We start from the raw sequence: 27158 nt of genomic DNA on the forward strand, positions 1-27158 counted from the left end.
GCCATAAACGTACATGAGACTACTTACAGTACGTGCCATAAACATACACGTGACTACTTAGATGCCATAAACGTACATGAAACTACTTACATACCACAATTGTACACAAGACTGCTTATATGCCATAAACGCACACAAGACTACTTACATGCCAAAAACGTACATGACACTATGTTCATTTTTTTTATGCGAGGAAGAAGGAACCAAAGGCAGCAAGCCCTCAATTATTGTTCCTTCCAAGAGAAAAACAAAATACAAGAGAGCCAAATTCAAGATCCGATCATTTCGAGATGCCTGGACACACCGCGTTTGAAAGACTGGAGATCATAGGAAGCAGGAAATACAGACAGAGGGAGACAGTTCCAGAATTGACCTGTTGCATAAATGAAAGACTGGGAGTAACGGTTAACTCTTGCATTAGAGAGTTGGACAGAAAAGGGATGAGAGTTTGCTGCTAGACGGGTGCTACGCGCCCGCCGTAGAGGTGGAGGAATGCATGCAGACAGTTCAGAGGAGCAGTGACCACTGAAGTAGCGATAGAAAAGAGATAAAGATGTAACAGTGCGACGAAGAGACAAAGGTTGAAGGGAGTCAGTAAGAGGAGGAGAGTTAATGAGACGAAAAGCCTTTGACTTCACCCTATTGAGAAGAGCTCTATGTGGTGAGCCTCCCCACACATGAGAGTTGTACTCCACACAGGAGCAGATAAAACCCCTGTATAGAGTCAACAATTGTGCAGGGGTAAAGAAGGAACGAAGGCGGCTTAGCACACCTAATCTCTTGGAAGCTGATTTTACAAAAGATGTAATATGATCTTTCCAAGATGAGTCCCGAGTAAATGAAACCCCAAGCATGTTCAAGGATGATGCAGGATTAAGCTGAATATTATTAAACATTAGTAGGTATACCTGCCGAAGATTTTGTCGGGTTGATAGGTGTAAAAACTGAGTCTTTAATGCATTAAAAACAACCAGATTATTTTTACCCCAGTCAGAAATATGAGCCAAGTCAGACATTCGGTGTGCCATAGCCTCATCCCTTGTTTGTTGATGTAACTGCTGGGATGGGCGTTGCGGGAACCGAATGGATAGGTGAAGGATGGAGTCATCAGCATATGAGTGGATAGGGTTAGATGTACAGCTTAGAAGGTCATTGATGAATAAAAGGAAGAGAGTTGGTGATAGGACGGAGCCCTGAGGAACACCACTGTTGATAGATCTAGGAGAAGAACGATGGCCGTCTACAACAGCGGCTATAGAACGACCAGAAAGGAAGCTAAAGATGAAGGGACAGATAGAAGGATAGAAACCGTAAGAGGGCAGTTTGGAAATTAAAGATTTATGCCAGACTCGATCGAAAGCCTTTGAGATGTCAAGTGCAATGGCAAAGCTTTCGCCAAAGTCCCGAAAGGAGGATGACCAGGAGTCTGAACGATAGGTGAGAAGATCGCCCGTGGAGCGTCCCTGACGGAACCCGTACTGACGATCGGAAAGAAGGTTGTGAAACTACTTACATGCAATAAATGTACATGAAACTGCTTACATGTCATAAACATACACGAGATTACTTACATGACAAACATACACGAGACTACTTACATGACAAACATACACGAGCCATGGTGCTTAACACAGTTTCATTAGCGATTAATTTCCGGGTATGGATGGTGAATATTCTTTTGTACTTTATTTATGCAAAGTATGGCCATCAGCACTGAGGTAACACAGAAGAAGACAGTAAGGTATAATAAAGATAATAAATCGCTTAGGAAATTGTGTTAGGGAGCGTTTTCAACTGACGAGAATACGGGTCACGGAACTTTACACATTCACCGAGAGAGGAAGGTGGTGGAGAGAGACGCCTTCATGTGGTAGCACAGATAAAACAGTTCGATGGGGCTGGACAGTTATGTTATGCAAACTTTCCTCGATTCCCCGCCTATCACTGGACAGGAGGGCAAGACAGAAGGATGGTGGGCTTCATGAGAGTCAACTTCGGCCTGCAGTCCACTGGGTTCACATTCCTGTAAACCTGGGGCTGCCACAACAACATCTACTGCTCTTACCCTGAAAGTTAGATGAAAATGATCTAAGGTTGACCTCCAGTGTGAAAAGTCTCCAAGCTGTAGAAGTGGCTTGGAGATATCACCCCGAGAGTAAGACAGAGCATTCATTCAAAGTAAACTTCCAATTCGACAACTCTCCTCTTAGTGGAATAAAATCGCCTGGGGAGAGTTAAATTTAACTACAAAGGAAGTGGCAGTGCTAGCCTATCTAAGTATGTTCTAAGTGCATTTGGGGACTTCTTAGCATCTCTTCCTAAGCGATTCATTCTTCCCATTACCCCTCAGTATGGTGTTCAGGAGTGGTGCCTTCACGTGGTGGCACAGATATAAATGGGTGATGGAGCTGATCGCTTATACAAACATCCCTTGCCTGCTTCCCTATCCCCCAAAAGCAGGATAGTGATCTGCAGGAGAAGGCAGCTTAAGCCTGCAGTCCACTGGGTTCACATTACAGATGAACCTACAACAGCAGCAGTAGCAACAACAAAAATAGCCACACTACTACTACTACTACTACTACTTCGACTACTACGACTACTACTACTACTACCGTTACTACTCCTACTACTGCAACTACTATTACTACTACTACATCTCATTATCTTTTTGTATGTTGCTGTTGAACTCTACGTCAATAATAAAAAGGTAGAAATTATTTACATGGATTGTTAGGATATAACATGCAAAATAAATCGCTAATGAACAGGTGCCACGTATTCTCAAAAGAAGCTTGGAGCATTTCCTCTAAACTCTACTCTCTGTAGAGTACGTCCCCAAAACTCTGTGCTGAGTACGACTCCTAAACTCTACTCTGTGTAGAGTATGCTCATAAGTTTTACTCTCTGTACATACGACCTTTAACCTCTGCTGTGTGTAGAATACCACCCATTAACTCTGCTGTGTGTAGTGAGCTACCCCTAACCTCTTGTGTGTAGAGTACGACTCAAACTATGCTGTGTGTAGAATGCGACCCTTATCTTTTTGTGTGTGTGTAGAATACTACCCTTAACCTTTGCTGTGTGTAGAATGTATCCCCTAACCTCTGCTGTGTGTCGAGTTCGACCCCTAGCCTCTTCTGTGTGTAGAATGCGAACCATAACCTCTGCTGTGTGTAGAGTCCAACTCCTAAAATCAGCTGGGTGTAGAGTAGGACCTTTGAATTCTGGTATGTGCAGAGTACGATTTTTAAGTTGTGTTGTGTGTAGAGTAGAACCTTTAAACTCTGCTATGTGTGTTGTCAGTGACGTGCTTTGGCCCGGACCCACGTTCCACAAGTGGCTGTACCGCATCACCCTGCGACCTCAGCAGTCCACCACCACCAAACTAGTCTTCAAGACCATCTTTAGTAAGTGAAAGTTATCACATTTTTATTCTTATCTAGCCATTTAAGTTTGATAACTTACTCCATCTTTACCAAGTTCTAACTCGCTACTTCTGATAACCTGCTCACCCACCTATAGCACGTCTGGAGTTATAATGTACTATTGCCTCAAGGTATTTCTTTACCCCCAGCTCTGGGTCTGGCGTAGATATGGCAGCACACCCATACTCGAGTTACAGTTATGAATGAGATCACTCTCCCCGGTGATTCAAAGGTACGAATCACACAATGAATCAGTGTTTCGTAATCTTCAATAACGATAATGATATATGGATTTTCCTCCGTGCATCATGCACAATAAGATAATAAATATGCAGCGTTTTACGGAATTTTATAAAATGAGTGAATGATTATATGAATAAAGAATCAGATAAGTTACATCATTTACAGGTGTGATTAATTCGGTCTTCATTCTGTACCGTGGAAAACAACCCACCCCCTTTCGTGTTGGCTATCACAGAGCTAAGAGATTGTGATGTAATGAGATTGCCTGATACAGAAGCCTTGAAATGTCTAATACGTCCTACTTTTTCGTTAATGTCTTTGCTGTCATTAAAATTGTGGAATGTGGTCAATATTTTTTATATCACAAACACCTGTTACCAAACCATTCCTTGTGATATGCAACTAACATTGAAAATAACGATGCACGTATGCTCGGAAAATCTTTCATATTCAGTATTCATAACCACTGTATGTGCCGATATGTCTTTACACAGTCTCAGGTAATTCCGAGATAAGCTTTACAAACGGACTAGGTTAGCATCAGTGAACTTCCTACCCCGCGACTGAGTTACGGTCAGGGTTCATGTCGAACTGTTAAGTCACTATTCCCTAGAATCACAGTCAGTAAGACTGCTTCAGTATAAATCACCAAGAGGAAAAGTTGTCATCAGGGCGAGCATTGTTGGCATGAAGCAGTTTGGCATGACTATCGCTGGTATTGCAAGAGAACTTGGAGTGTCCATACCCATGGTCAGACTTTGATGAAGGAGATGGGAAGAATCGGGGAATCTACGTGATCAACCAAGGTGTGGCGGACCCAGGAAAACTAACCTGGTTGAGGAAAGACAAATCCTTGAGGCAGCTAGACGATCCCCATTGAAAATGTAGCTGGACTGAGAGGCAGATTCGGAACTGATGTTTCAGCTGGAACATTGCGCAACAGGCTGCTCGAAGCTGGGGTACACCACAGATCTCCGACTATTAAAGAAATATTAAACGATCGACTTCGACAAGCACGCCTAAAATTTGCACAACAGCATGTGCATATGGATCCAGAGGAGTTAGGACGTGTTGTGTTTTCGGATGAACAAAAAAAAAAATCATCTACTGCTCACGGCCGTCTGCAATGTTGGTGCCCAAACAACACACGGAAGCAGCCAAAACATGTTTATAACGTGGCAAGAAGCGGGCACGTTACGTGTAATGTATGGGGGTGGTTCCATCTACATGGAGTGGGTAAGCTGGCGGAAATCGCAGGACGATTTACTGCTGACCGTTATTTGGAAATATTGGAAGAAGTCATGATTCCCTCCGTGCACCTTCTAGACAACGAACCATTAACGTTCATGCAGGTGTTATTAGTTAATTATGCTGTATTTGGATATTATTTAACTACTTAACTAATGCTATTCTATTCAACGTAAACAATCTAGTTACTAATTGCACTGTAGTACACAAGACGTATATAATATTTTTAATAAAAGCGTTTCTACGCCTCTTGTTAGGATTTGAGAAAAATTATGCGCATTATATGTGGTTGCATAACAGCATCACGACAAGTAAGGATTTTACTAAGACCTGTAAAATCTTTTGACGTTAATTCGAGTGAAATAGTAAAATAGTGAAAAATAGATGTCGCCCGACTGAAGAGATTAATTATTTGCCGTGGCTCAGTAGGTTGGAGTGCTCCGCTCTGACCAAAGGGTCGGAGGTTCGGTTCCATCCAAGGGTCACTGGTTGACATCAGGAAGGGTATCTGGTCATGAAGTGCTACACGCTCCAAACTAATGTCCTCTACCCAAGGGCAACGCCGTAGCCCTTATCGAAAATAGGGGACAAGGAGTAACACACACAAAAAGTGTATTATGTTTGCAGGCTAACTCCCCCATCCACACAGCAAGAATCTGACGAACAGCTCAACATCCACCTCCTCAACTGACCGAGCGAAAGGTGCGACCTTCAACCGATCGAAAATGTCTGGGGCAACATGATTAATGCCTGGGAGCCAGGTCGGGAACAGATCTCGGTGCACCTGCTCCAGCATTCTAAACATGAATGGCAGCTCTTCCGCAGAAACTCGCAGACTGTTTATAACTGGATGGCTTCATTTCCAAACTGATTACAGGATGTAATATCAAATAAAGGTGGGTGGGCGAAATACAAATGGTACTGTAATTCAACATTTCACGCGACTTACCTCGAGGATTTGTAGACTCCCACCCTGCATATGTTAGTTGGTGTAGAACTGCAGTTGATTTCACAAATCTTCACATCTACAGGTATGTTTGACAGTGGTCTTGGACTCGAAATGTTTACATATAAAGACAGTGATGGATTACCAGACATCAGGCAGACCTGCTGCACCCAAGTGAATACCTGTATGATATTATTTACATCACTGAGATTAAAACAATATTTCTTGTATAATGCTGTTAAAAATGATGTGAGTATTGGAAGTGTTCTACGTATTATTTACATACCCCTTAATAACGGTTATATCACCATAATAATCAATATTATATTATTTATTAATAGTATTAAACATATATTCTGTATGCAAGTATATTGCACATTCTGTAAGAGAAAAAAATAACGTGTTCAGTAACACTGTGCAACGTAATACACACTTATCATCGCACTGTTAAACGCCTCTTACGCCATCTTGTGGCACATCTATCTCTCCTCGTGATAATTTAATTACGAAATTAATGAGATCAAAGAAATTGTTATCCTCACAGCAGTAGGCCACACTAATTCATACGTCTTTCTAAGGTTTTATGATTTGCAGAACATGTCAGCAATTTTCAAGAATCGCTGCTTCTCTAAGATAATGAGTCAGTGGAGGTGGTGGACGCCGCATTGAAGCTACTATACTAAGCTCCACTTATAAGGTTTACCTCTCACTTGTCTTTGATTTGATCATTAAAACACAATCCCATATGGCACCCATATGAGACTTTTCACCACCATCGATTCCACATAATTAACCACTAAATGATTGTGATTCAAGGTTACATATAATACAAAACAGTTTGTATAACTATTTATACATTATTATGTATCACATTTATACTAATAACAAAGTCAGTCTTGAATGATGTTCAACTTTGACTTCTGCCATTAACAGACACACCAAGCCTCCTCTGATATCTTTATTTGTGATTTCATATTTCCATGGCATATCATCCCATTCACAGTTGCACTTCTTGTAAATTACGTAATATTGGTCCTGAAAGCTTTAGCCATCTTTTCAATGTTAGTTGCATATCACAAGCAGTGTTTTGATAACAGGTTTTTGTGATATAAAAATATTGACCACATTCCACAATTTTAATGACAGCAAAGACATTAACGAAAAAGTAGGACGTATTAGACATTTCAAGGCTTCTGTATCAGGCAATCTCATTACATCACAATCTCTTAGCTCTGTGATAGCCAACACGAAAGGGGGTGGGTTGTTTTCCACGGTCCAGAATGAAGACCGAATTAATCACACCTGTAAATGATGTAACTTATCTGATTCTTTATTCATATAATCATACATTCATTTTATAAAATTCCGTAAAACGCTGCATATTTATTATCTTATTGTGCATGATGCACGGAGGAAAATCCATATATCATTATCGTTATTGAAGATTACGAATCACTGATTCATTGTGTGATTCGTACCTTTGAATCACCGGGGACAGTGATCTCATTCATAACTGTAACTCGAGTATGGGTGTGCTGCCATATCTACGCCAGACCCAGAGCTGGGGGTAAAGAAACACCTTGAGGCAGTAAATACTGCAAAAATCCTCATTCTGATTATTTGTTTGCCTGTTTGTACCCTCAAATTAGCCAAAACGGTGCATTACAGTGCAACATTTTTTTTTTTAATCACCATACCTAAAATGCGCTAACTTAAAGAATGCATTAAAAAAATGGGACAATCGGCTTCTAGTTACCAAAATCTAGTTAATCAGCACACGTCCATATTTTATCTTACGCGGTAAAAGTGGCGGGGCCTTTCCGTGGAGTTTCATGTCTCTGTACAGAGAGAGAGAGAGAGAGAGAGAGAGATTAGAGAATGCGTAAAAAAAAACACGTGCAATCAGTCTCCGGTTGCCAAAAGTGCTGTTAGTTAACACATGTCCATATCATATATTATGCGGTAAATGCAGTGGGGCATTTCCGTGGAGTTTCATGTCTCTGCAGAGAGAGAGAGAGAGAGAGAGAGAGAGAGAGAGAGAGAGAGGGAGGGAGGGAGACAGGGAGGGGTTACGAATATTCTGGCAAGCCTCTTATTTATGAGTCAGTTTTAAAACAGGTGTCAGGCTACTAAATTGTCAGCCTGCATTCCACTATATGAAGTGCAGTCGGTAATGAGCTGAAAAAGTACAACCTCTTTAATTTTCCATCTTCTTTCAGTACTTATCTCAGTAATTGGTGATATAAAAAACAGGTGTCAAAAATTGGGGATAACATGGTTCACGCCTAAAGTGCAGGTGACGGACAGTGTCAAAAAAGGTGTTCAGGGTGCCTTGGGTGACAAATATAAGCTTTTTGCATTTACAGTGTTTGAAATCATTCCCAATTTCTCTGATGCCCAGTGCATGATGCAGGCATATAGATGGCAAGTGAGTGACAATGCCAGTCTTCCTCAGGAAATGGGAGGGAGGGGAACAATGATTTTCAATTCCACATTGTCTGATTTACATGCCTCTGTCATTGCCTGCTCAGCCCCTGCCATCTCCACCCCTGCCAAGCCTCCTACTCATGCAAGGAAGGGGCAGAGTGAAAGTGTGATTAGGAAGGAATTGGAAGTGACAGTATCATCACTGTCGAGTGGGGAGGTGAAGCCTGAGGATGGAAATTACCACATAGTGTGATGTGCCCCGGCTACTCTCCCGTGCTTCCTCACATAACTCCTTGCTGCCACTGGAAAGTGACCCTGATGACCCTCCAAAGCCTGAGGACTTCCCTTACCCTTCTGATGTTTCAGGAGAGTCCTCTGAGGCACTGGACTCTAAGGACAAAGGATGGATGGCTAGAAGTTGTGTGCGACTTAAACGCCACATTACAGCCTCCAGCCTCATTTGTGGCATCTTTGCAATGCTCATGTGGCACCACTGCCTCACCACCACCCACATCGCCTCAGCCTGATACTTCATGGGTGTTTGGGGAAGCGTATATAGTGTAAATTTTTACATAATATGGAGAAAATTAGATGGTTAGAACTGCAAGGAAATTTTCGATTGAAAGAATAAGTGTTTTTCCCTGCAGCAATAGCCAGCAGGTCAAAGAGTGCCCAGCATTCTTCTTCTTCTTCTGCCTCTGGCGGATTTGTTAGAAGGAAGTCTTTGGAGACATAAAAGTGGTACCACATAGGTTCTGACATGGAGAATCCAAATTGGCCATCACCTGAGGTGGCACCATTTAGTGACAACTTTATTAAAACTGCGTAATTTAAGCCTATTGAGACAGGAAAGTGGTCCCATATTTGGTTATATGACATGGAGAATCCAAATTTGCTGTCAACTGACACATCTGGTGGTTCCATCTAGCAGCAACTTCAGTGCCCATTGACAACAAGAGCCTTGCCATGGGTCAAAGAGCAATTCTACTCTTGTTTTGAGTGTAAGGACTGACATTTATACAGTGAAATAAGACTGTACAAAGAAAAGGTAAACTAAATGTAAGTTATAGATGATAAGGAAAACTACAGTACTGAAAATAAAGATTATGACCTAAAGTGTACAGTGGTGCTGTATCATCCAGTATAGAAAACAAGTAATGGAGTAAAAGTGAAAGTGGTCTTTTGGAGCAAATATGTACAGTGGTTTTGTATTGTAGTTTATGCTTTGATGTAAAAAACGAGGTCTAGTGACAGTGACCTTGTGAAATATGTAAAAATAAGTTGTGACAAAAAGAAAAAAGTCAGAATTATGTGAAAATCCTTTAGTGAAGCAAGAACTTAACTAAATAAGCGCCATTTATATGTAAGATGTTGAAATAAATGGAAAACTACAGGTATAAAAAAAATGAGCTCAGATGAAAATGAAAGTGACCATTCATGGCATGGGCATAGAAAACGTGCTCTAGTGAAAGTGGAAGTGATCTTTGGTGGCAAATGCTGTGTATTACAGTGTAAAAACCTTATTCTTCCTGCCCACTGTATGGCACAGTGACATTCTGGAATTGCCAGAAGAAGTGGGCAAATAAAATGTGCAAGCTGAACGTAAAGGGTGTGATGATTTATTCATGTGACAGTTTAAGGGTCAGGTGAAGAGGAATGGGAAGGTCCAGAGGGGCAAGCAGGCGTGAGAGTGGGTCAACTCTGCCTGGCCTGGGTTGCCACAGTCTGTGCGGCAGCCCTGCCAGCTCTAGGCTGCCATAGTCTGCGCGACCTGTCCACCCTAGCCACTGACTCATTCGCTCGTTCAGATGCAGCCTCGCCACAACCCCAGAAGTTACCTCTCTGTCAGAAATTTTGTTCTGAAGGTATTCTTCTATCAAACAATGTTTAAATTAAGTAATAGGAGTCTCTAAGAATGAGTGGGGTATAACTAACACCCTAGCTCACCTATTATTATCTCCATATATCTTAGCCAGTTCCTCTCGATTTGGTCAAATCTTACAGGATACTTAGCTAGATGAGTCGGAATGACAGATAATGACGGGCTTGCGGTCTTGATCGAATTGTGTGGGTCTATCCAAGAGTCCTGGTGCTGTCTATCCACAGTGCTCCCGTCAGCTAGCTTGCTTGAACGAGACTTAGGAACATGGCGTTATCTCCCTCTTTCATTGGATTCAGAGATGCCAAATATTATTTAATTACAGTTACCTAAATACAATAAATTACTTAACGAAATTTACAAGGAAGGTCTAACTTAACAAGTTAATCTTAGTTTTAAAATAAAACTAAAGCCAAATATTTTATCTACGTTAAGTTATATAAGGCCTTCTTTCGTTTTGCACGTCATCCTACCACGCATGTGCAGTCGGGTACAGGGAATATTTCTATCATTATAAGTATTAATACACGTATTTACATTAGAGTTATCCATAAAAGGTCATATGCTGTAGCATTTAATTTACTAATAATAAAGACTATTAATCAGGAAACTAGAACAAATTCTTGGCTTATTAATTAAACCGCTTTGAACCAGCACTGAACGTCCTCTGGAAAATGCCTCTGCTTTTAACAGGGGCAACTATATTAAAAGATGCACATATACCGTTACACACAGGAATCTCTTTCTGGGGGAATATAGTTTCCACACCTCTCTTCCTCACCTCCTTAATCCACAATGCCTCCACCTGTAGACCTGGTGACACATGCAGTAGAGAGACGAATGATTGGTAAGAAGTCTGATCTTTTATTGAATGTTCTAGGTGGCGTAGTTACCGAGATGTGGTGGCTTGAAAACAAGCAATTTCGGGAGAAATGCTGACATGCAAGGAGTGCCAGGTCTGGTTAATGCCCGAGCTATGGGGGTTAATAATAAAGCCCAAAGTCTCCTCTTCCCATCAGCTCCTCTCTCTGTACTGATTTTCCTTTAGCCTCCTTCCATTGCTGAAGTGTTGCACCTCTCTTCCTCCATTGTCACCATTTCATAGGTCACTGCTCTTCTGAACTTTCTGGTTGCATCCTTAATTTATTACTGCAAGCACGCAGTACCCATCTAGCAACACACTCTCCCATTTCTGTCCAACTTGTTTTGCAAGGGTAAACTGGTAATCTCAAGCTTTCATGTATGCAACTGGTCAGTTCTTGAACTGTATTCCTCAGTTTGTATTTCTCTGCCTATGGCCTCTAATAAATGCAATGTGTCCGAACATCTTGGAATTAATGTCTTTATTTTGACATTCTCTTGTTAACCCTTTGGCTGCGGTAGTGTGTTTTCTTATACTTATGCCGCTGGTGCGGCAAATACAGGAAAAATATGGTGTTTTCACTAGCTGTTTGACCCCAAGACTTTTAAATTGTAGTTACAAAAAGTTCAGTCTTTCAACTAACCTTCAAAACAACCTGGAGACCCGTAAGTCGTCTAAGGCCGGAGGAAGAGCGAGCCGAAGAGGTGTTTTTTGCAGTCAGCAACAGCAGGTCACCCGAGGCAGGTGCAAAGCAGTGTTGCAAGTGGCCACCATACTGCATGCGGGAGGAAGATAGGAGGCAACTTCTGTACTTTATAACATGGAACAGCAAGTAATTCACAAATTTTCAACTATAAAGAAATTTGTTCCACTGCACTGTGCAATGGACGTAACTTACAGAATCATTAGCGCTACACGTACACCTAGCGATAAGCATGCCACGCGAGCGTAATAGAAATTGAGGTGACAACACAACGTTTTCCATATAATTTTCTCATCTTCTCACTAAATGTATCACTTATTATTATTACAAAGCCACGTATCAGGTACTGAAGTAACAGTTTTGCAAAGTTGGCACGTGAGGAAAAGAAATTGAGCACATAACCTCACCAAAATTAATTACTTATATACATAGTTTTCTTTAACTTCTTGCTAGTTATGCACTTTTGTAATGAGGTGGGGGGAGGGGGGGACGCTGGGAGGGGAAAGTGGGAAGGCAAAGTAGGCTAAGGAGAGACAGGGTAGGGTAATGAGAGGCAGGGTAAGGTAATGAGAGGCAGGGAAGGGCAGGGAGATGCAGAATAGGGTAAAGAGAGGCAGGGTAGTATAGGAAAATTCAAAGCAGGGTGGTTAGAGGCATAAATAAGTAAGAGGAGGAAAGGCAGGGCAGGGAGAGGCAGGGGCAAGTAAAGAGAGGCAGGGTAGGGCAAGGAGAGGCAGGGAGGTAGGGTTGGGTAGGGGAAGGCAAAATAGTGTAGGGAAAGTCAAGTCAGGATAGGGAGATAGAAAGAAGAATGGCTGGGTAGAGAGGGGGTAGGGTAGGGTAAGGAAAGGCAGGGTTTTGCAAGGAGAGGTAGGATAAGGTAAAAAAAAGGTAGGTTAGTGTAGAAATGTCAGGACAGAATAGGGAGAGGCATGAAAAGATAGGAAGGGGGAAGACAGGATAGGAAAAGACAGTGTAGGGTAAAGAGAGACAGGGTAGGGTAGGAAAAGGCATGGTAAGGAAAACCAGGGTAGGATAGGGAAAGGCAGGGTAGAGTCGGGAGAGGGAGGAATACATGCTTCAGTTTTAGCTTTTCTTCTCCCCACTTCCCCTCCCTATCATTTAGGGACACTGCCAGACGTGTCACTGGGTGGTATTGGCGCTGCTTAGGCGACGGCATTGCTTAGGCGGCTCGGTGTGCTGCCCCTCAAATTGGGCTGGATTCAAGGGGGTAGTTGGTAGAAACAGTTTGATGTCGTGCCTCTGTGGGTGCCAGTGGGTGACTGAGTGATGATACATGTTCAGGCAGGCTGGGAGGGACCCATGTGACCCACTCATCAACCCTTAGGCGGGAATAAGAGAGCGTGAAAAATACAAAATTTGCTGTGGGCTTCCAGAAGAACCATTGCAACCACCTTAACACATTTTTGTAGGCTTCCAACCTTTGGTTCTTTCTATATACATATGAAAAAACATCTGATTCTTATTATGATGGGAATAATGTTGATAAAAAAGATGATGATGATGATGAAATTGTCTGTGAATAATAATAAAACTGATGACGATTATAAAGACGATAATAAAGATGATGATTGCAACAATAAGAACAACAGTTATCCTGATGACGATGATGATGATGACTACTGATTATGCCTTGTGTGGGCAGGCATGCGCTCAGCAAGGATGAGGCAGCCTGAGGTGGTGGAGGAGGAGGAAATTGGACAGGTGTCACAAGGTGCCGCTGCTGAGTATGACTACATGGGCCAGGTGTCACAGTCCAGCTCAGATTACCAGGTGAGAGAAGAGACAGGTAAGAGCTCAACAGATTATCGTGCATGAGCCCAACATAACCGTATCATCAGTTAAGAGCTCAACATATTTTCAGGTAAGAGCTCAATAAATAAGAGCTCACCTTTGTGTTTTTTCTTTTTCCCTTGATTCTGGATCCTAACTCACCTCCAACTCTTTAGGAGGGAATATGGGTTGGATGATGATGATGATGATGATGGTGATGAATTTAAATGCGATGATGATGATGATGATAATAATGATGAATTAAAATGCGATGATAATGATGGTGATGATGAATTGAAATACGATGATGATGATGATTATGATGATGATGAATTGAAATACGATATGATGATGATTATGATGATGATGAATTGAAATACGATCATGATAGTAATAATAATGATGGTGATGATCACGATGGCATTCTTTACCTGTTTTCTTTTTTTTTTTTTTCTTCGACAGGAGTTCGGTCAGGAAGGGTTCGCGCAAGAAATAGGAGGCCAAGTTCAAGAGCCAGACCGCTTTGGCAGGCTACAGCAGGAGGTGGAGCCAGGTGAGCTGCGGTGTGCTGGAGGATAAATTTCACTTTTAATCAAGGAGACTTATTCCTGCTTCATAATAAAGACTGACGGAATACTAAGCAAACACGACTTGGTATTCCAGGTGTAAGAATTACCCAGTTCCGCCACATGAAAACAGACTGTGCACACTAGGGGACTGAAGTTCGCCAACTATTTCACTTCGTCTACTTTACACTTAGGGCATGTCCGTCACTCTAGGGAGTAGACAGTGGATCAGTCAAACAGGGCAGTACTCCCAAGGTGGATGGAAATCTGATGATAGGTAGAGCTGACTTCCTGTTCATCAGCCCTTGGGACTAACTTCCGACCATCCCCCTCTCTTGAACCTTTTCAGTGTTTCAGTAACGACAGGTTGTCTTGTCATTTTCTGAGTAAATATATCTGTACTGTTTATGTATCCCCTGATTCTACTGACTGCGAAAAATTCTTTGACTATCTTACTTCTAAGAAGGAACACATCCTATCAACTTTTCTTTCCCTGAAATCTTAATTCTAGGTGATTTCAGTGTTCACCACCACCTTTGGCTCTCCTCTCCTTCCACTGATCGACCTGTTGAACAAGCTTACATTTTTTTTTCTATCTTTGATGACTTACAGCAGCTTGTACAGCACCCTACCCACATCCCTGGCTCCCTTGGAGAGAGTTCCAATATCGTGCTTGACCTTTTCCTTACAACTAATCCTTCTGCTTATGCTGTTAATCGTTTCTCTCCATTTGGCTCCTCCAGTCACATTCTTACCACCCTAACCTGTCCTATCGCTGCGACAAGACCTGTGAACCCCCCATGAAGCTGTGACTTTGGCACTTTGGAGCTGCTGATTGGGAGGCCTTTAGGCAGAGATCTTAAATTTTCCCTAGAATGATTATTGCTTCCATGATCGTGAGCCATCTGTGTGTGCCGTGCACATTACGGATGTTATTCTTTCAGGCATTTAAACATAAATTCATTTCTTTTATCCCGTGACTAATGCAAGAAAATTTTGGCTTAATCACACATGTTGTAATGCTGTCCACAACAAGGAGAGGGCTTTCAGAAGGTACCAGAGTTATTCAACTCCTGAATCTCATCTCTTTTATGTTTTTGTCCTTCGCTCTGCTAAAAGTACTTTAATATGTAGTAAGTGCTCTGAACTCTCCAACTCAGATTCTTCCTGCCCCATCTGGCAACTTGCCAAAAAACTTTCTAACAACTTTACTTCATCATCCTCCCCTGATTTTTTCTGTTCTGATGACACTGCAACTATTTCTTCTGCTAATAAAGAAGAATCTCCAGCAGACTTTCTCCTCCAATTCCACCTTAGACAATTCTGGTGCTGTTCCTCCATCACTTCCCCCCTCTGACTTGCTTATAGCATACATTAAAATCTTTTCAGTTGATGTGTTTTCTGCCATCACTGACCTCAGTACTAACAATGCTTATGGGCCTGATGGGGTCCCTCCTGTTTTCCTTAAGAACTGTGCTTCTGTGCCTACATCCAGCGTAGGTAAACCTTTTCTCCTTTGTCAGTTTGTACCTTTCCTTCATGCTGGAAGTTTGTTCTCAATCGGCCTGTCCAAAAGAAGGGTGGCCATTCCCAGCCCTCTAACTATCTCTCAGTTGCTTTAACATCCTGTTTTTCAAAAGTTTTTCAATCTGTTCTTAACAAAACATTTTTAAAGCACCACTCCTATCATAACATTCTTTCTGGTCGTCAGTATGGGTTCCGCCAGGAACGCTTCATTGGCGATCTTCTCATCTACCTTTCAGACTCCTGTCTTCCTCCTATCGGGACCTGGGAGAAAGCTTTGCCACTGCACTTAACATCTCAAAGGCTTTAGACTGAGTCTGGCATAAAACTTTAATTTCCTTACTGCCCTCTTTCGGTTTTTATCTTCCTATCCGTACTTTCATCTATAGCTTCGTGTCTGGTCGTTATTTAGCTGCTGTTATAGACGGCCGCCGTTCTTCTTCTAGATTTATCATCAGTTGTGTTCCTCAGGGCTCTGTCCTATCATGAACTCTCCTCATAATATTCATCAGTGACCTTCTAAGCTGTACATCCAATCCTATCCACTCATATGCTGATGATTCCACGCTCCACCTTTCCATCCACTTCCTGAAGAGTCCATCTCAGCAGTTACTTCAACAAACAAGGGATGAAGCTATGGCACACATTATGTCTGACTTGGTTGATATCAATGACTGGGGTAAAAATAACTCAGTTCTTACCTCTTTTAACCTGTCAAAATACTACCACAAGAATATCCTCTAATTTTTAACAATACCCAACTCAATCCTGCATCATCTTTGAACATTGTTGGGTTTTCATTCTGTCAGGAGTAATCTTGGAAAGGTCATATTACCTCTCTTGTAAAATCTGCTTCCAAGACATTAAGTGTGCTAGGCCAACTGTGCCTTCTTTACCCCTGCATAGTTGTTGACTTTATACATGGTTTTTATTTGCCCCTGTGTACAGTACAACTTTCATGTGTGGAAAGGATCCCCACATACAGTTCTTCTCAACCAAGTTGAGTTAAAATCTTTTCGTCTCATTAACTCTCTTCTTCTTACGAGCATCCTTTAACCTCTATCTCTTCACCGCACTGTTGCCTCTGTTTTTTCATCGCGACTTCAATGGTCACTGCTTCTCTGAACTCTCTGCTGGCATCCCTCCACCACTACGACTGACGCATAAAATCCGTTTAGCAACAAACTCATGTTTGTTTCTATTCAGCTCTCTAATGCAACAGGTAACCATTATTCCCGGTCCTTCATGTATGCAAAAGGTCAGTTCTGGAACTGTCTTCCTCTGTCTGTATTTCCTGCCGTGTATGACCTCTAGTCTTTTAAACGCAGTGTGTCCAGGCGTCTTGAAGTGAATGGATTTTGAATTTGGCTCTCTGTTTTCTTTCTTTTATTTTTTATTGGAGGGAACAATTTGCGGATATCTAGCCTTTCGTTCCTTCTTCCTTGCATAAAAAAAAAAAAAAGATGCATCATGAAAGGGAATCAACCATGGATAGAAAAACATACCATATCTCCCTCGGCTTAGGAATATTAGTCATTACGTTAAATTGGGAAGGAGGATAGGTTACATAGTAGGTAAACGTTTGCATTTTCCATATCGTCCACTCTACACTTTGGCACATCCGTCACTTGACTCCCAGATGCACCATAAAAAAATATCGTTTATGAGAAGAAGGAGAAGTATACCAAGCCTCCCTCAGCTTAGGAATATGATTGGAAATTGAGGCGTAGAACTGGTGAAGTAGCAGGCAAATTTTATTTTCTTATTCTTGTTTATTTTTATTCATTATCCACCCCCCCCCTGTGGCGGGGGGAGGAGGGTGGCACAATCTGGCCGCACTATTGGGTGGTACTACCCTCTGCGGTCAGGTTGTGTTAGGAAGAATTCTGCCACTGTATTCCCTATATTGTAAAAGGCGATTATAAGGGGCGGGTTGATTGGACAAGGGACTCCCCCCCTATGTATTTTTAGTTCATACAGTAAGACATGGCATAAAACGGGAAAGGAGATTGAGTAATCTCCATACCCTGAAGATAGGGTCTATGAATGTGCGTGGATGTAGTACGACTGAGGCTAAAAGGGAGGGGATTAGGAGAATGTTTGTGAGACGAAAGTTGGATGTGTTAGTTTTGAGTAAAACAGAGATGGAAGGAAAAGGTGAATCTAAGTTCGGAAGTGTGACTGGAGGGATGTCAGGTGTTGATAGAGGAAGAGCGAGAGAAGAAGTGTCCTTGTTAGTGGGCCTAGAAGTGCAGCAGTTCGTGATGGAATGGAAGGTGTTATCGAGACTGATGTGGGTGAAAGCGAAATTTGGAGTTGAGTTGTGGGTATATGTGAGTGAATTTGGGCCTGGTTGTGAAAGGGATGAAGAAGAGAGGGAGTCTTTCTGGAATGATGTTGATGATTGTCTGCAGAGTTTTGGAGAGATGCGAATGTGGTAATGACGGGAGATTTGAATACTAGAGTGGGAAATGTAGCAGTTGACTGTCGTTGGTATGCATGGTATGCCTGGACGAAATGATAATGGGCAAAGAATGATAGGGACGTAAGTTCAGCAAGAGATGGTGATTGGAAATACATTGTTTGAATTTGAGAAGAAAGACATAAATATACATGGGTGAGACAGGAGGATGGTTGGGTTGTTGATAGAGCATTGATGGACTATGTGGCTATGTCCAGGAATGTAAGAGGAAGATTGTTGGGTGTGAGAGTTTTGAAAGGGGAGTGTGGAGGTATGTCTGACCACTACTTGTTTGAGAGAAAGTTGAGAGGTGGTATGAGGTGGGTGAGGGCTAGGAGAGTTGGGTGTGGCAGGGAGGTTTTGAAAGTATGTGAGTTGGATAAAAGAGAGAAAATGATAGAGTATCAGGAGAAGTTGAAAGATGAGTGGAACGCAGTGAAAGAACAGGAAAATGGCAGCGTAAGGAAGAACTGCAGTCGTTTAAGAGTGTTGTGGTGGGGCATGTGGAAGAGGTGTGTGATGTGAGACGAGTGGGTGGTGGTGAAAGAAGGGGAAGTGAATGGTGGTGCAAGGAAATAAGTATGGCTGTAGTCAAAAATAAAAGTGCATATGAAGTGTGGCTGCATATGAAGGATGAGGTATCACATGAAAGTCATAAGGAAAAGAGGAATAGCGCAAGAAGGGCTGTGTGTGATGCTAAAGTGGGAGCAGATGAGAGGTGGAGTAGGTGTTTGACTGAGAATTTTCAACAGAATAAGAAAATGTTTTGGAAGGAGGTGAAGAGGGTGCAAAAGAGAGCCTGGGATGGAAGAGAGTAAAAGCAGTGGATGGAAGGATGGTAACTGAGATGGATGCAGTAAGGAAGACATGGGCAGAATACTTTGAAAGATTGTTTATGTGGAGCAAGAAAGAGAGGCTGAGATTGTGGCAGATGGAGGGGTGCAAGAAATAAATGTGTTGAGAGAGTTGAATGAGTCTTTGATCACGATGGAGGAACTGCAGGAAGCAGTAAAAGGGATGAAAGCAGGGAAAGCTGCAGGTATGGATGGGTGTGCTGTGGAATGCCTGAAATGTGGTGGAGCGACTATTGTCTATCTATCTATCTATCTGTCCATTGCCAGACGCCATAATCCCGTAAGGGGTGGCTATTTGACTTTGAGTTATTTGTTTTACGGAAAGAGGCACTAACCATGCACCAACCCACTTGTTGACACGTAGAGAGCACGTATGGTTTGGTCATATGGTTACCACTCAGTGTTGTAAATGGTTTCCTGGCTTACAGGAAACCATTTGGCTTGTCACTCAATGTAAAGCCACCCGTAAAGGAAAGAAAAGCAATAAGAAGTGACAGGAAAGATGGGAGAAACAGGAAGAGAGGAGGGCAGGCACAGAAAAAGAATGATAAAGGCTAAGGAAGAAGTAGGCCGCACTATATCAAGTGTGTGGATGATGGTCGCCACCTATTGCTGAGTGGTTAATAAGTGGTTAATAATATCTCGACATAGTTTGCATTAGTAACAGATTAGATGGCACTGAGGTATAGTTGTATTTGCAACCCCTGGCTTCTCTGAGCTCACTGGGCTGCAGGCCGAAGGTGCCCTTCTTCTTCAGTCCATTATCCTCGTCACGGGGGATAGGGAGTGGGAACTGAGGAATGTTTTGCATAACCGGGAAGTTTCACCCCCGGGTCATATCAATGCCACCACGTGAAGGCACCCCTCTCCAGCATCCGTACTGAGGTGTAATGCACAATAATAAACTGCTTTGGAAGAGGTATTACGAAATCCACAGAGCCGCTTAGAATACAACTCGGATGTGATTTAGCCCTTCCATTTGATGACGTTTCTTTCATTCTATACTTTCTGCTAATAGGCGATTTTTTTCAACGTAGGAGAGAGTTTTCAAATTATAGCCTAGGAGTTAAACATAGTCCTCATCATCATTCTCAGTGTTGAAGAGGGGCGCCTTCCTGTGCTGGCACTGATAAAGCCAGGCAGCCCAACCACCTGGTTTTGCTAACGTCCTTCTAATTCTTCCCTATCCCCTGAAAGGAGGAGGGTGGACTGGAGAAGGACAACTTAAGCAAGCAATCCACCGATTTCACACTTAAGTGCGCGTCCACACGTGCCCTCGAACATATGCTGTCAACACAGCTGGCAACATGTTTGAGTACTGTACATGTATGCAGCAGTATTTGGACATATGTATGCACATATGTTTCAGTGCAGCTTCGAACACCGGCAGCAGAGGTGAAGGGATAAGTGTGTCCATACCAGACAGCTGAGACTTCATCATGATGTTGCCAACATGATCTGGACGCTGCTGTTCCAAACATGTTTGCAGCGTGTTCGTTACGGTGGTGCGTACATGTTGCCAGCACTTGCTCGAGCACACGTGTGGACGCGTCACTAAAGATGAGCCTGGGATTGTAAAAATTACTACCACCACTACTACTACTACTATTACTACTGCTACTACTACTATTACTACTACTACTATTATTTTATTATTATTATTATTATTATTATTATTATTATTATTGTTATTATTATTATTATTATTGTTATTATTATTATTATTATTATTATTATTATTATTATTATTTCTACTACTACTACTACTACTACTACTACTACTACTACTGCTACTACTACTACTACTACTGCTACCGCTGCTACTGCTACTGCTGCTACTACTACTACTACTACTACTAACGTTTTCATAAGAGGTGCACTATCTCAAACTGAATGAGTTCGTCTGGGTAGAGAATATGAAAAACATCCTTGGACTGAAGTGGTTAACGTGACTGTGTTTATTCCTCAGTGCACGGAGGCACGGTAGGAACGGTGGGCTTGGCGCTGGACTTGCTTGGAGCCGACGACAGGTATGGTTCTTTATTGAAATTAAGCGGTATAGAAGATTGTGTTGATCCCCCTAGAGCACCAGACGACAGGCACTTTACTAAGATGAAGCTGTAGAGAAGATTGTGTATGGTTTTATCTTCATAGAACAGTCAGTGACAGGCACTGTATTGATAAACTTTGTCGAGGATTCACTGTTCATGCCTTTACCTTCATATGGCACTTTACAGTACTTGACAGAGCTGAAGCTGTGTTGAAATTTTCTCATTCTTTTATCTTCATAGAGCAGCCAGCGACAGGCACTTTTTTAGCCTAAGCTGTGAAGAAAAATGCCTTTATTTTCATAGAGCAGTCAACGGTATGTCTATATGTACTTCACTGAACTTAGGGTTCCTATTGGATTGAATCTCTAAGCTTTTATTCTTATAGAATTGGTCCCATAGTCATAAACTGCATTAAGTTTAAGTTGTGTATAAGGTTGCTTTGGTATCATTTACCTTCATTACTTCTTTCCACGTCATTACTAGGCGCCAAGGTACCTTATTCATAAAGTTTCTAGAGCTTAATTTAGGCATAAGATTACCCGTATATATCTCCATCTTCACTCAGCCATCCATCACATTACAACCAAGCCAGAGTGCATTGTGTATGAGATGATTATCGGTTTGTTTTCATCTGATGGAACTAGGCCACTCTCACAGCTCAAATATAAAGTTATGGCTGCATGATATTCGATGAACCTTAGTTATGACGTAGGAAGGAATCTCCCTGGTTACTCTACTGTTAACGTTAACTTGGCCTAAAACTACCATCCATCCATCTTCAATGCAGAACTAATAACAAAAGATTAACACTAGAATAAAATTCTGGTCTCAAAATAGCGCTACAGAAGTGATGTAGAATCACAGTACTGTCTTTTTCTGCCACTTAACCACGTGAAAAATGCTGCAAAAAATATGAAAATTTAGACCAAGTTAACTGATGAAGTATATTCAAACTTACCCTCCCGTCTGACTACACCTGACCATCAACTAAGCTGAAAAGAGTTTCGGATCCTCGTCAGATGAGAACAGACACGCCATACGTGTCCAGTCTTAGATCTCCACTTGTACACCCACCACACTCTTCACATCCAGACCATCTCGTACAGATTAAAGTGAAGGAATGTTATGTAGATTTGTTCGTGGTAGCACAGAAGGCAAAGGCTCTCTATCTGAACACGACACATCTGAGTTCACGCCTGAGGATTGGTAGTTTATTGCTCACAGAATACCGTACAGGGCAGAGGTGTTAATCATCCACCTTAAATTTCCACACTAAGGAAGTAATTAGTCTTGCCCCGGGCCCCTTGCTGGATGATAGACTTGTGTGAAGAGAGACTTGTATGATGATAGATATAGACTTGTGTGATGATAGATCCGTGTGATGATAGATTTGTGTGATGATATAGACCTGTTTTATGATAGACTTGTGTTATGATACATAGGCTTGTGTGATGAGAGATAGGTATGATGAGAGATAGGCTTGTGTGATGAGCGATAGGCTTGTGTATGTTAAAAATTGATAAAGATGCTCTATGACCGCTTTGCCAGGGGACCGAGCTACGAGGCCGCGTTAACGTTCAGCCGCAGCACAGACAACACGGCCACCAGACTCATCCTTGCCCTGACCTCCTTCCCGCCTCAGGGCACTCTCGCCGAACCCAAAGCTGTGAGTACCGCACCATCCCATCACTGAGGCTGTTCAGAGGATTGGTAGGCAGAATACATTAATAGGGCTTTGGATGACTGGTATTAAGAACAATAAAACTTTAGATGATTGGTAAGGAAAATACAGTAAGGAGAATTTGGTTGACTGGTAGAGAAAATAAGGGGACTTTGGATGAATGGCGGGAAGAACAAGAAGGGTTTAGATGGCTGGTAGGAAGAATACAATGAGAAGGCTTTAGACGACTGGTAGGAAGAGGACAATACGAAGCCTTTAGACGACTGGTAGGAATAGGACAATAAGAAGGCTTTAGACGACTGGTAGGAAGAATACAATCAGAAGGCTTTAGACGACTGGTAGGAAGATTAAAGGAGGATGGCGTTATATGATAAGTAGGATGGTTAAAATAAAAAGATTTCATTAAAATTCACTGATTAAGGGAAGGCTTAACCCCAAAGGAAAAAGAATATATATTTTTCTACATTTCTTTGCATGTAATAGTATCTGAAATAGCCATACGAAGCACTCAAGGAACTCTTTTATGTAATTTAATATCTACGTTCCTTGTGGCCGTAGACACACATAGATGATTGGGGTTTATTTTCATTTTCTTTTTTCCCAATCATAATCACTGTAAAAGTTATCTTTTTTGACGTTTCTATCTATATATCGTCAGTTTTGAGAAGATCCCGTCATGTCGCCAGCCAGTGCAGTGCTCATAACTGCTTTAGATATCCACAGTAATTATGTACCAAATTTGGAACATTTGTTACTTTTGCTGACAAGTGAGAGTAATTATCAGCCACGATAGCGAAGCTAGTATTGTTTTCAGTGTGTGTGTGTGTGTGTGTGTGTGTGTGTGTGTGTGTGTGTGTGTGTGTTACTGTAGCGCCATAACTTCGCAACCGCTCAAGATTCCATCACAAAATTGTATAGGTGTGTAATAGGGATGAAAATCTCCGAGTTCGAAATTGGTGAAAGTAGGTCAAGATCTGTGTGTCTGTTACCATGAAAACTTCGCAATCAATCAAAATATCATCACAAAATTTTACGGGTGTGTCGTAGGGATGAAAATCTACTAGCATCGTTTTCAATTTGTCTGTCTGTGTGTCTCTTACCACGATAACTTCGCAACCGCTCAAAATATCATCACAAAATTTTACAGGTGTATTGTAGGGATGAAAATCTCCTACGAGTTCGAAATTGGAGAGTAGGTCAAGGTCATATTCCGGGCCGAGCTAGATATGTATCGGCTCGCGGCTGATGTGATTGCCCCCTTGGGGGGGTCTGTTATTACTATAGTTATTATCACTGGGATCAGGAATATAAATGATGGTTCTCTCTCTCTCTCTCTCAACTTTGTCTGTCTCAGGTGTGCTTTGATCTGAGCGTCCAGAAGCCTCCTTACCCACCCCGTCGACATCCCATTCAGCCCGAGGACCTGCACGCTACAACAAGCTTCAACATTCAGTATGGCACCTCTTGCAATAGCGGTCCGCCAGTCATGAAGGTTGAGGTGAGTGACTGAGTGAGTGAGTAAAGAGCCAGTGGGTGAAAGAGTGAATGGGGGAGGAAATAGATGAATGATAGTGAATGAGAGTATGCCAGTGAGTTAGTAGGAGTGAACCAGTGAGCGCATGAGTGAGTGAGAGTGAGCCAGTGAGTGAATGGAGTGAGTGAGAGTGAACCAGTGAGTGAACGGAGTGAGTTACTGAGTGAACGTAGAATGTGAGAGTGAATGATAGAGCAGTGAGCGAGCGTGACACGGCATAAATCAAACCCTTCTTCTCTACACACAGGACAAAACCTAACCCTCACTACACACAGGACAAAAATCAAACCCTCTCTACACACAGGACACAAATCTAACCCTCTCTACACACAGGACAAAACCTAACCCTCTCTACACACAGGACAAAAACCTAACCCTCTCTACACACAGGACATAAATCTAACCCTCTCTACACACAGGACAAAAACCTAACCCTCTCTACACACAGGACACAAATCTAACCCTCACTACACACAGGACAAAAACCTAACTCTCTCTACACACAGGATATAAATCTAACCATTCTTCTCTACACACAGGATATATATCTAACCGTTCTTTCATCGCTGCACACAGGGCATAATAACCCTTTTTCTCTTCTACACACAGGGTATAAATCTGACTGTTGTTCTCCTTTACACACAGGATATAAAACAAACCCTTTTTCTCCTCCACACACAGGACAGCAGTCTAACTCTTCTACTTTTTCTTCTCCTCTACACACAAGGCATAAGTCTAGTCCTTCTTTTTCTTCATCTTCTCCTCTACACACAAGGCGTAAGTCTAGCCTTTCTTTTTCTCTGCACACTGGGCATAGATCTAACCCCTCTTCTTCTCTGTACGCAGGGTACTCTGGACGTGAGCGCTGAGGCTCTGGCAAAGGTGGTGGCGGAACACAGTCCAGAGTGCGGCGACACCCCCTCCAGCGACAGGGACATCTTCTTCTCGCCTGTGTACGACCAAATCAACTTCCATGCCGCGTGGACCGAAGTGAGTGCCTCTCCATCCTAAGTAAAAAACTGGGTGGTGCGATGATGATGATGATGATGATGATGATGATGATGGGACAACAATAACTTAAAATATTTATCCTTTTTGAGTGGACATATTTCTTGAAAGGTACTCCTCCAAACTTCTTGCTCACTGCACAACTGCAGTTCGCTGATGACTGGCTTGCTGCTGTCTAAAAATAATTATTCTAAAAGCAGGCATTATGCAAGCCCCATGATATATAGCATTGCCTTTAAATATTCAAGTATTATTTTCGCTTGCACTCAAGCAGTTGCTAAAGGAGTACGCCAAGGGATAGCAAGGGAGCCAAGACGACTGTGATTTAGGGAGTCCCAGTAGCATGTTCACAGATCAAGAAAATGACCTTCAGATTGAACCAGACTACGACAAGTAGCTAGGACTATTCCTCAAAAAAACCCAGGCAGAGGACAGGAAAAAAATCATTACACAGCAAACCTACCTTCTGGGAACTTACAGCCAGCAGTTCTTCCCATGCCAGCCTACACACTCGAGAAAATCTGTTTATTGCCAGAAGCCTTAATCCCGAAAAGCGAGGACACAAACAAATCGCCTCCATGTCGCTCTGTCCGCCGCCATTTCACTGCCCTGCTCCCAGCTCACACCCCCACTCTTTCATACACCTCTCCACTCCATCCCTCCATCTCATCCTTGGCCTTCCCGTCCCTCTCTTCCCCTCCATCTCACTCACATATGCTCTCGTCGTCAGTCTCTCACTCTCCATCCTCTCCATATGGCCAAACCACCTGTGTGTTTCTCCTAACGCCTCCTATCACATCCACATTCACACCACAACGCACCTTCACTTCCTCATTTGTCAGTCTGTCTCTCCATGTGGCTCCACATACTTCTCTCAAATAACTCATTTCTACTGCTCTCACTCCTGACCCGCGTCCCTGCAACCAGGTCCAATCTTCGCTTCCATACGTTAGAGTGGGTATCACGATACTGTCATGCAGTAACGTTTTCAATTCCATGCTCACTTTCCTGTTTCTTATCACTGCTTCCAAAGAACCAGCAACTTTTCTTCCTTGTTGTACCCCTTCAAACATTTCACCCTCCAAACGTCCATCCTTACTCATCACACTACCTAAGTACTTAAAAGCACTCACATTTTCCATTTCCTCCTCATCCAACCTCACTGTACATTCAGTGACTTCATTTCTCTCGAAGACCATAACTTTACTCTTCCGTACATTCACCTTTAAATTCCGTTTCTTACACACTCTCCTAGACTTATTCATCAAACCTTGCAGCTCCCCTTCGTCTTCACTTAACAACGCAGTATCATCTGCAGACAACAGTAGGCTACAGGGAGTTCCCACACACTGCCTTCTCTCATAAGGACCGCTCCAACATACATTGTCTTTTATAACCCTGTCCCTATACAGATTGAACAACCATGGAGACATGACACATCCATGTTTCAATCCAACCTTCAGATAGAGAAATTCACTCAGACCACCATCCATACGCACTGCAGCCTTAGCACCCTCATACATACTCTTCACACCATTCAGCTTTCCACTTACTCCATACAGTCTTAATACTTTCCACAATCCTTGTCTATCCACCCTGCCATATGCTTTCTGCAAATCCCTGAAGGCCACATACAACTTCTTTCCTTTCTCCAGAGACTTTCCATTCAAGACCTAAGAATGAATATCTGGTCTACACAACTTCTTCCCTTCCTAAAACCTCCCTTTTCTTCTCCAGCCAATTCCTATGTTATTTCCCTAACTCTCAATAAGTATCGTACCATATGCTTTTCCTATTACACTAAGAAGACAAATGCCCTTATGATTACCACACACTTCTTTTTCCTTTTTTCCTTTGTACAGGGGAATGATTATTCCTGACTTCCAAGCCTCCGGATCTACCTTTGTCCCAGGTGAATCTGCGCATCTTCCACGTCCATTCTACTACTA

At 42.3% G+C, this 27158-nt stretch overlaps 1 protein-coding gene across 1 annotated transcript in view; it reads left to right on the forward strand.

Annotated features, from left to right (window-relative positions):
- The window catches only part of LOC145396727 (uncharacterized), a 31533-nt gene that overhangs the window by 2774 nt on the left and 1601 nt on the right, over positions 1-27158 (forward strand). The window contains exons 3-9 of the mRNA XM_080270012.1: positions 3307-3410; positions 13403-13530; positions 13993-14083; positions 20905-20965; positions 22535-22652; positions 24022-24165; positions 25048-25191. Coding sequence (XP_080126138.1) covers positions 3307-3410; positions 13403-13530; positions 13993-14083; positions 20905-20965; positions 22535-22652; positions 24022-24165; positions 25048-25191 — 790 coding nt within the window. The remainder of the gene's footprint in view (positions 1-3306; positions 3411-13402; positions 13531-13992; positions 14084-20904; positions 20966-22534; positions 22653-24021; positions 24166-25047; positions 25192-27158) is intronic.

The sequence above is a fragment of the Coenobita brevimanus genome, chromosome 39 (genome assembly GCF_032717465.1).
Source record: "Coenobita brevimanus isolate Jiangsu-jjx chromosome 39, ASM3271746v2, whole genome shotgun sequence".
NCBI classification, from domain to species: Eukaryota; Metazoa; Arthropoda; class Malacostraca; order Decapoda; family Coenobitidae; genus Coenobita; species Coenobita brevimanus.